The sequence below is a fragment of the Marmota monax genome, unplaced genomic scaffold (genome assembly GCF_021218885.2).
Source record: "Marmota monax isolate L192 unplaced genomic scaffold, Marmota_monax_Labrador192_F-V1.1 WCK01_AAM20220418_F8-fsc00017, whole genome shotgun sequence".
Taxonomy (NCBI): domain Eukaryota; kingdom Metazoa; phylum Chordata; class Mammalia; order Rodentia; family Sciuridae; genus Marmota; species Marmota monax.
The window spans coordinates 17,964,397-17,976,604 of record NW_026695241.1 but is presented as its reverse complement, the minus strand read 5'-3'; the positions used below and the strand labels follow the sequence as shown (position 1 = coordinate 17,976,604).

General features: G+C 37.1%; 1 protein-coding gene across 6 annotated transcripts in view; it reads right to left on the bottom strand.

Moving 5' to 3' along the window:
* Positions 1 to 98: 98 nt before the first annotated feature.
* Positions 99 to 12,208, bottom strand: part of Vipas39 (VPS33B interacting protein, apical-basolateral polarity regulator, spe-39 homolog) — a 30,164-nt gene continuing 18,054 nt past the window's right edge. For 2 of the 6 annotated variants that reach the window (XM_046440750.2, XM_046440752.2), the window contains 9 exons: positions 10,259 to 10,332; positions 8,624 to 8,699; positions 8,053 to 8,187; positions 7,203 to 7,244; positions 6,588 to 6,677; positions 3,506 to 3,592; positions 2,610 to 2,699; positions 2,037 to 2,141; positions 99 to 1,095 (listed from right to left, as the gene is read on the bottom strand). In XM_046440750.2, the coding sequence (XP_046296706.1) occupies positions 1,075 to 1,095; positions 2,037 to 2,141; positions 2,610 to 2,699; positions 3,506 to 3,592; positions 6,588 to 6,677; positions 7,203 to 7,244; positions 8,053 to 8,187; positions 8,624 to 8,699; positions 10,259 to 10,332 (720 nt within the window). In that variant the 3' untranslated portion in view covers positions 99 to 1,074. Of the gene's footprint in view, positions 1,096 to 2,036; positions 2,142 to 2,609; positions 2,700 to 3,505; positions 3,593 to 5,261; positions 5,290 to 6,587; positions 6,678 to 7,202; positions 7,245 to 8,052; positions 8,188 to 8,623; positions 8,700 to 10,258; positions 10,333 to 12,208 lie in introns of those variants that run through there. The other 4 variants (XR_009226360.1, XR_006851033.2, XR_006851034.2 and 1 more) reach the window with 4 other exon arrangements.

Genomic DNA, 12,208 nt, shown 5'->3' with positions numbered 1-12,208 from the left:
CACAGGCAGCTGAATGAAATCACGGACACAGACAAGACACTGAGTAATTATTTCACCATTCAGCATGAAACAACTGGGCAGGGAAGAAAAGGCAGGCACAAAGGACGAAAAAGCTTTATTAGGAGTGTAGGCATGTATGAAAACCCAGGTCAGTCAAACAGGCTGATATTGGTACAGGGCAGAAAACAGCATCACCGAACATTCTGTCAAAAGTCAAGTGTGAAAATAAAACCTCCATTTAAATATCCTCAGAGAAATGCTGCTGAGTTTAGCCTAGGTGAAACTCTCTGGACACTTCTGGGAAGATAATGAGATTTTTGCCTAAAGGGAAAACTCCAGCACTGCTGAATCTGAGCTCTGCATAATGTGGTGGGTCTGGGATAGTAAAAGATAAGGGCGATATCTCATCAAGGTCATCTCAGTATGCCGGTGAGAGAGGAATCCTAAGTTTTGGGGGGAAAAGTAGACTGGGACAGCAGAGGGGTTTTAGCTGAAGAAACACAATATCTTAGCAACATCTGACATAATGAAGAAGGGTTGCACAGCCTGGTTTGAGTGTGTCTTCAGCAGGTCCTGAGCAGTACTGGCCCCACTTCCAGAGGCCCCTGGAATACAGCCAATTTGGTTCTGTTCTCTCTTCCTTCAGAGCAGAACTGCAAACATCCAGCACTAGGTTCTGGACCATAATTAGCTAAGAGGAAATGAAGCAGCTACCCTGTGACACCTATACCTCTTATTCTAGGAGAGTTCCTTTCAAGAATGGTCACTTTTCTTAGACCAAGAGAGATCTTACCCAATATGGACTCCCACCTTCACATGAGCACCAGGTGGAGAGTATCTTTCTCATAAGTCAGAGAGTTAAATTGTGGCCTTTAGATAACATCCCTTGTACAGAAGATCAGTCTGAAGCTCTCTGTGTCCAGGTGCTGATTTCTGTCCCAAGATTAGTAGGCACTGCCTGTTGAATGATGGGGCCAAGTGATGTGATGCTGTAACTCTCCCAAAGAAGAGGACTCTCTACTTTCACAGGCAGAAAGGAAGAAATGAGGCAGGTTTCAGGGTAGCTAATGCCCTTTAATTCTTCCATCGAATTTGCTGTAGAGAGAGCAAAGAATGAAGGTGTGTGATCAGTTTTCATTTATCCCCACAGGAGGCAGAGATTAGAATGCAAATTACAGGGCTGGGTTGTGGCTCAGTGGTAGAGCGTTTGCCTAGCATGCATGAGGCACTAGCTTCAAGTCTCAGCACCACATAAAAATAAAATAAAGGTATTGTGTAAAAACAAAACAAAACAAAACAAAAACCGAGCTACATCCCTATGGCCCTATTTAAAAATTAAAAAAAAAAAAAAAGAATGCAAATTACATTAAAAAAAAAAGGAAGGATTGGACTGGGGAGGTATTGGGAATTTTTTTTACTATGTGGGAGAGTTCATTTATTCAGAGATGGATTAAATACCTATTCTGTATTTTATAGAATGACTGATTTAAGGCATTTATCCTGGTTCTGTCCTCCTCAGAACCAAAATTTACTAGTTTTAACTGACTTTAGCACAGGTATCAAAATATGTAATAGGAAATGAAGTTCCACATTAACAAAAAATTCAGTAATTTCATGCTATGAGAGATAATCAACTATACTCCCCAAATACTTAAAATCTATTTTACCCACTTCTTATTTCGAATAGGTAGATCATATCCATCCAAGAAGACTGTATAGTCTGAGTATTCAGAATCTGTAACATGTTTTTATAGTTCCAACAGTTCCTGCAATCTGCAAGGTTTAACTATGATGGTCTGATGAGCATCATAGTTAAGACTCAATCTGTAGTTCCCAAACAACCCTTTTATCATCTCATATCTCAGAAGTAATTTTTACTGTTCAAAGCAGTGCTTCTGAAATTTTGGCCCACAATGAGTCTTATATCCACAGGACTCCGCTAAGTGCAATACTGCCCAAGTCTTGGGAACAGTTGACACTACTTTGTGAAGTATCTGTCTCCTAGGACAACTGGAGGGGAAAGTGCAGCTGCTCACCGAGCTGCTGAGAATGGTATCGATCTTCTCTTCCTCTGCGGATCCTTTATCTACCTTGCTCCTGTATGCTAGCAACTGCTGACGATCCTTCAGGTCTCGGCAGGTCTACACAGCAAATCAAACAATACAAACCCCCAATTAGTCTTCTCTATGAAGGACTGCCTCTTTTTGTATCTTATCCAATATGGACTCCCATCTTCACATGAGCACCAGGTGGAGAGTATCTTTCTCATAAGTCAAAGAGTTAAATTGTGGATCCTCAAGGATCCAGGAAAGGCCAAGAGGCTGCAGTGAGATAACAGTTGGGGGATCAAGTACCTACAGTACTTTATATTGGATTGAAGTCTACAGAGTCTAAGTAACTTGAATCAATTCTGAGTTCTCCAAATGCAACAAATTATAAAAGCACAGAGAAACCTGTTAGAAGGCTGATCTCCAACTAACGCTTGCCAGACTATTTTCTCCTTTAAGTCCAATCTGATAAAAGCATCTCAGGATCTAGGACAAAGACAATTATAATCCCCCAATCTTCACCAAGGATCAAATTTGGGGTTTTCATTTCTTAGGACTCACATCAATGACGACATCATGGCACTTGAACTTAGTAGCTAAGTTTAATTTTGTGTCCACATCTTCTACCAAATTGACATACTCCTGTAATATCTGTGGGAAGAGATACTTCTGATTAATAATTCCCATAGAACACAGAGCTCCACAGGTAGAAAATAAAATGTCTGAAAGAAGGTAAAGAGTTCAATATTAAATATCTACCATTTCCATCAACACACAAAGGATTAGTTCTGCAGCAGAAAATGAGGTGATACTAGACAGCACTTCTCTGAAGCCTCAGGAAAGAAGGGAAGAGCACATTCCTCTTTATCCTAAAGTCAGATATGAATGCTGGCAAGGCACAGCACTAGAGAAGATCCAATGCTCTGACTACTGCTTCTATTTTTAGGATGAAATTTTTGTGTGTGTGTGGTGCTGGAGATTGAACCCATGGCCTTACACATGCAGGGCGAGCTCTCTACCAAATGAGCTATATCCCCAGCCCAAGGATAAATTTTTTTATTGGTACATTATAATTATACATAATGGAATACACTATGTCATATTCATACATGTATATAATTTGATTAATCTCATTCCCCAGTATCTTCCCTTCTTACTGCCTACTGCTTCTTGATACTCATTGATCAATATCATTTTGAATCATTTGAATAGTATATCAGTTCTTCACACAGCTAAACACAGTAGATGCTGCTCAAAGATGACAGTCTACAGAGTTACTTCTAAGGGGGAAGAGACTGTTCTTTCCTGGCCTTACCTATTTTTCAAGATCTAGTGCAGCCACTGTATGCCACTGAGGGAAAATCAGAGCAGGCCAACTATCCATTACTGAATAGCAAGAGGCTAAAAGTTGAGTCTCCCAGAGTATCCTGTACTCAAATCTCTTTATAAGCCATTACCTGGACAGGGGCACTGTTCTTGTGCAAAATTTCCACAACTCGATGAAAGCCGATGGGTGCTCTCTTCTTGGTGTAACCCAGCCAGTTCTGAAAAAGGAAGATGGGAGGCAGCAGTAGGTAGATCAGACAGTGAACACACTCTGAGCTAGTAGTCTCTCAATGTTTTATGGACAAGCCAGAATAACATGGTGGGGAGGTGAACAGATTACTATGAGGGATAGAGAAATGGTAAGAGTTTAATTTTTCTGAGAAATCAAGGGATTTTACGGAGTAGAAGAAAGTCAGAGATATAAATTCTTAGATCTATAAACACTAATGCAGGAAAAAAATTGTAAAATACTACCAAAGAGAATGAGTAAAATTCTGACTTCTATATCATTACATGTATGTATAAATGTTCATTTGTAAACTCATGGAGGAAAGGTCAGGAAACTTACTGATAAGATTTTTAATAGTGTTTGCCTTAATGAAGGGACTGAGCTAGAAGCTGGTACACACTGAAAAAGAAGCCACTTAAAAAAAATTTTTTTTTTTTTTTGTGCTGGGAATGGGACCCAGAGCCTCATGCATGCTAAAGCATGCACTCTACCACTGAACTACACCCCTAGCCTTCTTACTCTTTATATACTTTCATGTAGTATTTGATTTTGATATAGGTACATTTTACTTTGGTAGTTAAAAGTAACCAATTCATTGACAAGAAGGAAAATCAGAAAATTCTCAAATCCATAAAGACAAAAACCCTGATATTCAAAATGTAAAACCAATTTGTATTAAATAATAAAAGACCCCCAATAGCCAAAACAATCCAAGAAAAATAAATTTGAAGGCATCACATGTCCTGATTTCAAATTATAATCTAAAAATATAATAATCAAAACGATATGTGTCTGACAAACACATAGACTAGTGGAACAGAAAAGAGAATCCAGAAATAAAACCAAGCATATGTGGTCAACTAATTTCCAACAAGGGCAGCAAGAGGACACAAGGGGGAAAGCATAGTTCCTTTAGAAAATGATGCTGGGAAACCTGAATTTCCACAAGTAAAAAAAAATGAAATGGACTCTTACCTTATGCTACATATAAAACTCAACTTAAAATGGACAAAAGACCTAAATATAAGACTTGAAATCATAAAACTCCTAGAAGAAAACATAAGGGGAAAAGTCCTTGACACTGGCCTTGGCAAAGAATTTTCAGATATCATGTCAAAAGCTCAGGCTATAAAAGCAAAAATAAATAAAAGGGACTACATTAAACTAAAAAACTTCTGCAAAACAAAGCAAACAATCAAAATAAAAAGGCAACCGATGAATTGGGAGAAAATATTTGCAAACCATATGTCTGATAAAGGGTTGATATGTAAACTTTTATAAAAAATTCAACAACTCAATAGCAGAAATACAAATAACCCAATTTAAAAATGGGCAACTGACCTGAATAGACATTTCTCCATAGACGTACAAAACAGCCAGCAGGTATCTGATCAGTATTCACTAATCATCAGGAAAATGCAAATCAATAACACTGTATCATCTCACACCTGCCAAAATGGCCATTGTCAAAAAATCAAGCAGTAGTAAGTGTTGGTGAGGGTGTGTAGAAAGGGAATGTGTGTCCACTGTTGTAGGAATAAAGACTGGTGCAGCCATTATGGAAAACAGTATGACGGTTCCTAAAGAAATCAAAACTAAAACTATCATATGATGCAGTAATCCCTCTTTTGGGTGTACGCCAAAGATAATAAACTCACCACCTCATAAAGACGCCTGCACGTCCTCCTCCATTACAGCATTATCCACAACAACCAAGATATGAAAAAAAAAAGTAAGCGTTCATCACTGGACAAATGGATAAAGAACTGATGTATATGGGTGTACACACATGTAAACAATGCGAGAGTGCTCTATCTTAACGAGATTCTGCCATTTGTAACTGCCTGGATGAACCCAGGGGACATTATGCTAAATGAAATAAGCCAGACACATAGAGAAAAATACTGCAAGATCTTACTTATATGTGTAATCTGGAAAAAAAAAAAAAAAAAAAGTCAAATACATAGAAATGGAGATCGGTGATTTCAAGGGACAGAGGAAGTGCAGGCTAGAGGGTACAAGTCACAATAATAGAGGATAAATAAATCTAGAAAGCCAAGGTACAACATGAGGACTAAAGTTAATAGTATTATGTTGTATATTAGAAATTTGCTAAGAGTGGATTTGAGGAACTATTCCACATATATATAAAATGGCAACTGTGAGATGGATGTTAATTGTGTTGACTATAATCATTTCACTATGTATATCAAAATCCCATGTGTCACTCCTTAATGTATATAATAATTATCAAAAAATGTAAAAACTAGTAAAGAAATTACAACCAAAAGCAATACATGGTTCTTAATTAGCTCCAAATAGCATGTAAATACAAAAACAGCTATAAATAAATAAATTCAGACTATATTATTTCATTATGGACTATATATACATAGCAAATATATGTGATATTATTATTGTATGAGTGTCAATTTTCTGGAGACAGAGACTATTTTCTGGAGTTAATGCTTAAGTATTTAAGAAAGAAGTGTCATAAAGTCTGCAATTTACCTTCATATGGCTCAGGAAAAAATCTATGTATATAGAAGAAAGAAAAAGCTAGCTAGTATGGCAAAAAATGTTGATAAATTATTGAAGTGGTAAAGACCACGTATATTCTCTTTTTTTAGGTTTGAAATTTTAGAAAATAAAAGGTTGGAGGGAAAAAGCTCAAAAAGTAACTTGAGCCAGGTATGGTGGTACATACCTATAATCCCAGCAGCTTGGGTGGCAGAGGCGGGAGGATTTTGAGTTCAAAACCAGCCTTAGCAACTTTAAGAGGCCCCAAGCAACTTAGTGAGACCCTATCTCTAAATAAAAAATGAAAAGGGCCGAGGATGTGGCTCAATGGTTAAATGCCCTTGGATTCAATCCCTGGTACCAAAAATATAAAAAATAAAAAGTTACTAGGACTTACAAAATGATACGATGACCCTTCTTTCTCCCAAGGCCTTAGCAGTATAAAGCAATTCCAGGACACCTACCTTTGTGGTGAAGAGGGCATCTACGTCATGCCAGGCTCGAAGTTTGGCACGAGCAGCCAGGGCTGTCAGCACATACTGTTTGTCTGGGATCTAAAAATCAGAGAGCAGGAAAAATTAAGGGAAAACAGAAATGTTTTGGGGCTGGGGATGTGGCTCAAGCGGTAGTGCGCTCGCCTGGCATGCGTGCGACCAGGGTTCGATCCTCAGCACCACATACAAATAAAGATGTTGTGTCCGCCGAGAACTAAAAAATAAATATTAAAAAATTCTCTCTCTCTCTCTCTTTAAAAAAAATATTTCTCTCTCTCTCTTTAAAAAAAAAAATATATCTATAGAGGTGCTTGAGAATTTTAGAAAAGAAAAATATACCATGGTATTGATTCTACCCCTTAAAGTCAATAAATTTTTCAGGTCAACAAGAATCTCTTAACTTCCAAGGCCCAGCACTACTATACACCATTTGGTTCAAGTTCTCTCATTTCCCACAAATTCATTCCCTTTTACCTTTAACCTTGAGCATCAAAGAACTTGGTGTACAGAGTTATCAAGCAAATCCACTCCATGTAGTTATTCTGATATGACTTTTATATAAAACACAGATCAATATGTACCTACCTTAAATGTCTTCTTCAGGTTGATAGGACTGCTGAATGTCCCCTAGGATTAAAGTGGAAAAAGCAACTTTAATGAGATCACCCAATCTCCCATTTTCCTTTTTACTACAGACTCTCTACAGCTCATTTTATAACTATTTAAACCCAGAAATTAATTTACAAGAAAAACTCCAGAGGGCTTAGTGAAATTATTACAACCTAGTTTATCAAGGAACTGGATTAAAAAGGAAGGTGCTCTTTCCAACTTTCTGCTAATCCAAATAGAAGCTGGGTATGGTGGTGAACACCTGTAATCAGAGCAGCTCAGGAGGCTGAGACAGGAAGATTGCAAGTTCAAGGCCAACCTCAGGAACTTAATGAGATCCTGTCTCAAAAATAAAAAGGGATGGAAATATATAACACAGTGGTAAAATATTCCCAGGTTTAATCCACAGTGCCAAAACAAACAAACAACAAAATCAAATAAGGGGGAAATATCCACTTGTGATCATTAAGTCCAAATCTCTTCAAAAACATTTTTAAGAAGGATTAACAGCTACCTGACATGCTGCTGTGGCTCTCTATACCATGGCAATCCACTGGAAATTATGGGCCTTTGAAGAGACTACTATGGGAACCAGCACCAGAGACAAAACATGGTATGCAAGGATGCCAAACTCTGTAAGATTTTTTCCCTCTTGGCTCACCCTTGTTGAGGGCCAGGAAAGCTTCCAGGTAGACTTCTGATAACTACATGCATTCATAACTACATGCATTCACTATTATAAGAATGCATCAAAATACTGGATTTGAACTATGTTCTTCTTGGGCAATGAGAGTTTGTGGGTCTTTCTTTCATGTTTTGCCTGTACCTCGGCCTCCATGTAGTGATAGAAGCAGGAGTAGAAAAGCGTTGTCACTAGTGGCATGTTGAGGATGGAAGCTTTGCGTGGGTGCTTTCGGAAGATCTCAGTCTGTCCTGCTGACTCTAGATGCCGATCATTTGCCTGTGATGGAGTGAGCCAAGTGAAAAAAACACAATGTCTATGGAGCAGAGGGAGGGAAACCTTTAATACCACAGCAGTTGTGTTTCCCACCCTAGGAATGAAGCAAAAAAAGAGAAAAAGAAGAAATTGCTTAGGATATCCCAAAGGGCAGTTAAATTCTATTAAAAAACATGGATCTAAGCTGAATAAAAAGATTGCAGAAGAGGTGATAACATGGGAGTTTCAGAATGAAGAGCAAATACTTTCATGTTAGCAAGAGAAGAAAAAGAATGCCTAAGAACAATCGAGGAAGGGGCTATAGTGTACAGAAAGGAAATAAAAGGCTTTTAGAGACTGTAACAGGAAATGACAAATAAGTGCAGAGCATAAGAGTTTCCTAGATGCTGAATGGCATTTAGCCTGGGCACTAAAGCAGAACAGAGATGAGAAGTCTAACCTCAATAATGATTTGACGTTCCAGGAGCGTATAATGGTCTTGTATGTGTGCAGAATCTTCTGCTGAAAATGGCAAACTGGTAGAGGGCCAGAAGGTTAGTACCTCTTTCTCTATGCAAAAAAGAAATACACTCAACTCAACCAAATTATCACTGTGAGCACAAAGGCTCACGGTGCTTTACAAATCTGATCTCAATTCACCTTTAGAACACCTCTTTAAGGAAGAGAGAAAGCAGAAAACAGAGTAGACCTTTGGCTTACATTTTGTATTTAAGATTTTGCCAATTCAAGAGGAATTCTTAAAAGTCCAAAAACACAATAATTAGCGATTCTGATGTAGAATGAATAAGAATCCTCACCTTTTGGAAGTTGGATGTTTGGGGCGTGAATCACAAAGCTAGTAAGTGAACCTAGCCAACTGCCCATCATCCACATCCCAATAAACCTCTGTAACACAGGTCACTGCTTAATTCCACCTAAAGGGCACTTAAATTTGTCACCCATTTTTTTATTGCAGAGTAATAACAATAAATTACATAGCACAGTCATAGGTTTGTAGATTAGCAAAGATTACAAAGATCTACCCAAATGTCAAAGGTCCCATCTTCAAAACCATGTTTTTATATACGAAAAAGTTGAGGGTCAGTGTCTTACCTGAAAGTCATGTGGCACACCAATGGGTAAGGCCAGGAATAGAAGCCAGATTTTAAACTCTCAGTTCATAGATCTACCCTTTAGAAAGTGCTGCCTTACTCCCGACTCCACTCACTCCAGGAAGAATTCTGAAATTCAATTACACTATCCCAGATAAGTGTGAGCCACAGTGAATTTTTTATAAGAGATAAAGGGAGACAGCAATAGGTTTGTTACGGCACTACTCTGACTTTTCTGTTTTCCAGAGGCCATTTGACACAGCTCAGTATTTGGTAAAATTAAAGATTCCACTAACATGCAAATTTCTAAATGTGAAATCTGGAAATCAGGTCACAAGAGGAATGGCTGAAACAACTGTGAACACTGAACCTGGAAAAGAGAGGACTAGTGGTAGACGTAAACCTGACTTGAAAGATAGAGTTAAGCAAGTTTTAGCTTAACACATGGGAGCACTTTCCAATAATGAGGTGTCCAACAATAAAATGAACTACTTCTAACAACAGAGCACGCCAGCATAGGAACAATATTATTACAAGGATTTATATTCTAGATGAAAGCTTATACTTGGATTTTGGGGTTTCAAGGACCAGTAACACACCCCCCAAAAATGCATGAGGTCTACAGGTCCATAAAGAGTTATGACCTTTTTATTACGTAAGATCATCTAAAAAAATTACAACCATTTTACTACCAAAAAAGGAGGGGAGAGGTGGGAACAAAATCCAAGAATAAAAGATAGTATCTCAAATAAATTTAGGTGTAGGGAAAAACTCTCTACATTGTCTTTATTTTTCTCACTTTACCATAAAACAGTAAAAACACTTGGGGAACTAATATTTGGGATCCACTAAACAAGATGACCTTTGGTGCCATCCCGTGAGGTTCACTGTCAGCCTTTCCCTCCCTACGTATCCATTCCACCCTCTTATTCTCTTCATTCCCTCTATATAAAGGTATGCATACATTCCTCTCCCATACTTACCCAATGCAGGTCTTAAGAAATTCTTTTCGCTTCTCAGGGTCCTGAATGTTCAAATGCTCTCGATAATGAGTTAGCTACAAAAAAAAACAAAAACAAAAACAGAGAAAAGCTTGGAGCCATATTGTCTCTTTTGAAGAGGAAGGTAGCCGAATAAGTGGACTTTCCATGCTTAAAAAAAAAAACAAAACAAAAAATTAAAACCAAATTCTTCATTCTTAGAGATCCATCTGGGTGCTAATGGTTATGCATGTGTTGGGAGAGTGATACAAAATCATTAGTGGCAAAAGTGGTACAAAATCATTAGTAGGTTCATCTCTACTTGCACTGTCCAATATGGCAGCCACAAGCCACATTTGGTTTAAAATTTAAATTAAGTAAGTTAAAAATTCAGGTCCTCAGTTGCCTTATCTGCTTTGTAAGCACTCAAAAGGTACAGGCACTAGCAGCTAACATATTGGACAGAAGAAATATAGACTATTTTCATCATCACAGGAAATTTCTATTGGATAGTGCTGATCTATAATGAAGCACTAAGTAGATAGAGCACCTAGCTTTAGCTGAAGTTTGGCTCTAGACTTAGTAATGCAACCAATAATGGCTATTTCCTTCAGTCTTAGCTTTTGAAAGGCCAAAATGCTAAATGTTTATTTCTAGAATCCTTAACCAATTATGTGATTAATCACATAAGTGATCAACCACTTAAATATGATTGTAAAATATCTAACAATTAACACTATCAGTAACACAAACAGAGCATGGCATCCTGATTCACTGCTCACAGCTAACTACTCATATTCATATTTAAATACTATAGGTTCTACATGTAATTCCAAAAGAAAATCTCTTCATGTATTTTCTATTTTGAAATTCTAAAAAGCACCCTGATTAGGGCTGAGGAAACAGCTCCATGATAAAATTCCTGTTTAACATGCACAATGCCAAGGGTACACTCCCCTGTACCACAAAAAACAAACAGACCCTGATGTATTTGTTATTATGAGTTAAGTGATTTATTTGTTATTATGAATTAAGTGATACAATAATCATTAGAATTGTGATAGCTGAAATTTTACACATAATCATTAACTTTCCAGGGCTGTGGCTGTGGCTCAGTGGTAACATGAGGGAGATACTGGGTTCGATTCTCAGCACCACATACAAATAAATAAAATAAAGGTCCATCAACGACTAAAAAAAAATGTTCAAAAAATAATCATTAACCTTCCAAGAAGTGAAAAATAAATAGATTGACATGAAAAATAAATTGATAAAAACATACAAAAATTAAGAGAATACAATGGCCTCAGGAAGGATAGTACATCCTTTTAGAGCTAACAGAATGTTTACAAAAATGTAAATGATGGGCTGGGGATATGGCTCAAGTAGTAGCGTGCTCGCCTGCCATGCGTGAGGCACTGGTTCGATCCTCAGCACCACATAAAAATAAAATAAAGATATTGTGTCCACCTAAAAGCTAAAAAATAAATATTTTTTTAAAAATGTAAATGATGATATAAGACAAAATAATAGAAATCACTTTATGTCATAATTTAGTCTTCGAAAAATATTTGGTACACAGAATTCTTAATATTGAAGGAAGTACCTTTAAGAACCACAGTTAATTTTTTGTTAATCAATTCCATTTCTTCTTAAGTTTTTCAAGAAAAATTCTACTTGGGAAATCTTTATGTCCTAGGAGAACGGACTAAAGGTAGATTATCAGTTTTGCCACTTCAAAAGTGTACAAAGTTGGAAAAAGCTAAATTTACATACAACAACATGCATGATTAATCATCTTCAATTCAATACAATGAGGATAAATTTTAGATAAAAATTCTAGATAAAAAACACATTTATTCTCATAATCAAACTTCAAAAAAACCAAACTCTTTAAGAATGTTATATGAAGAAAATTCTTCATGGTCTTATGGTTTTTGTTTTTTTTAATTT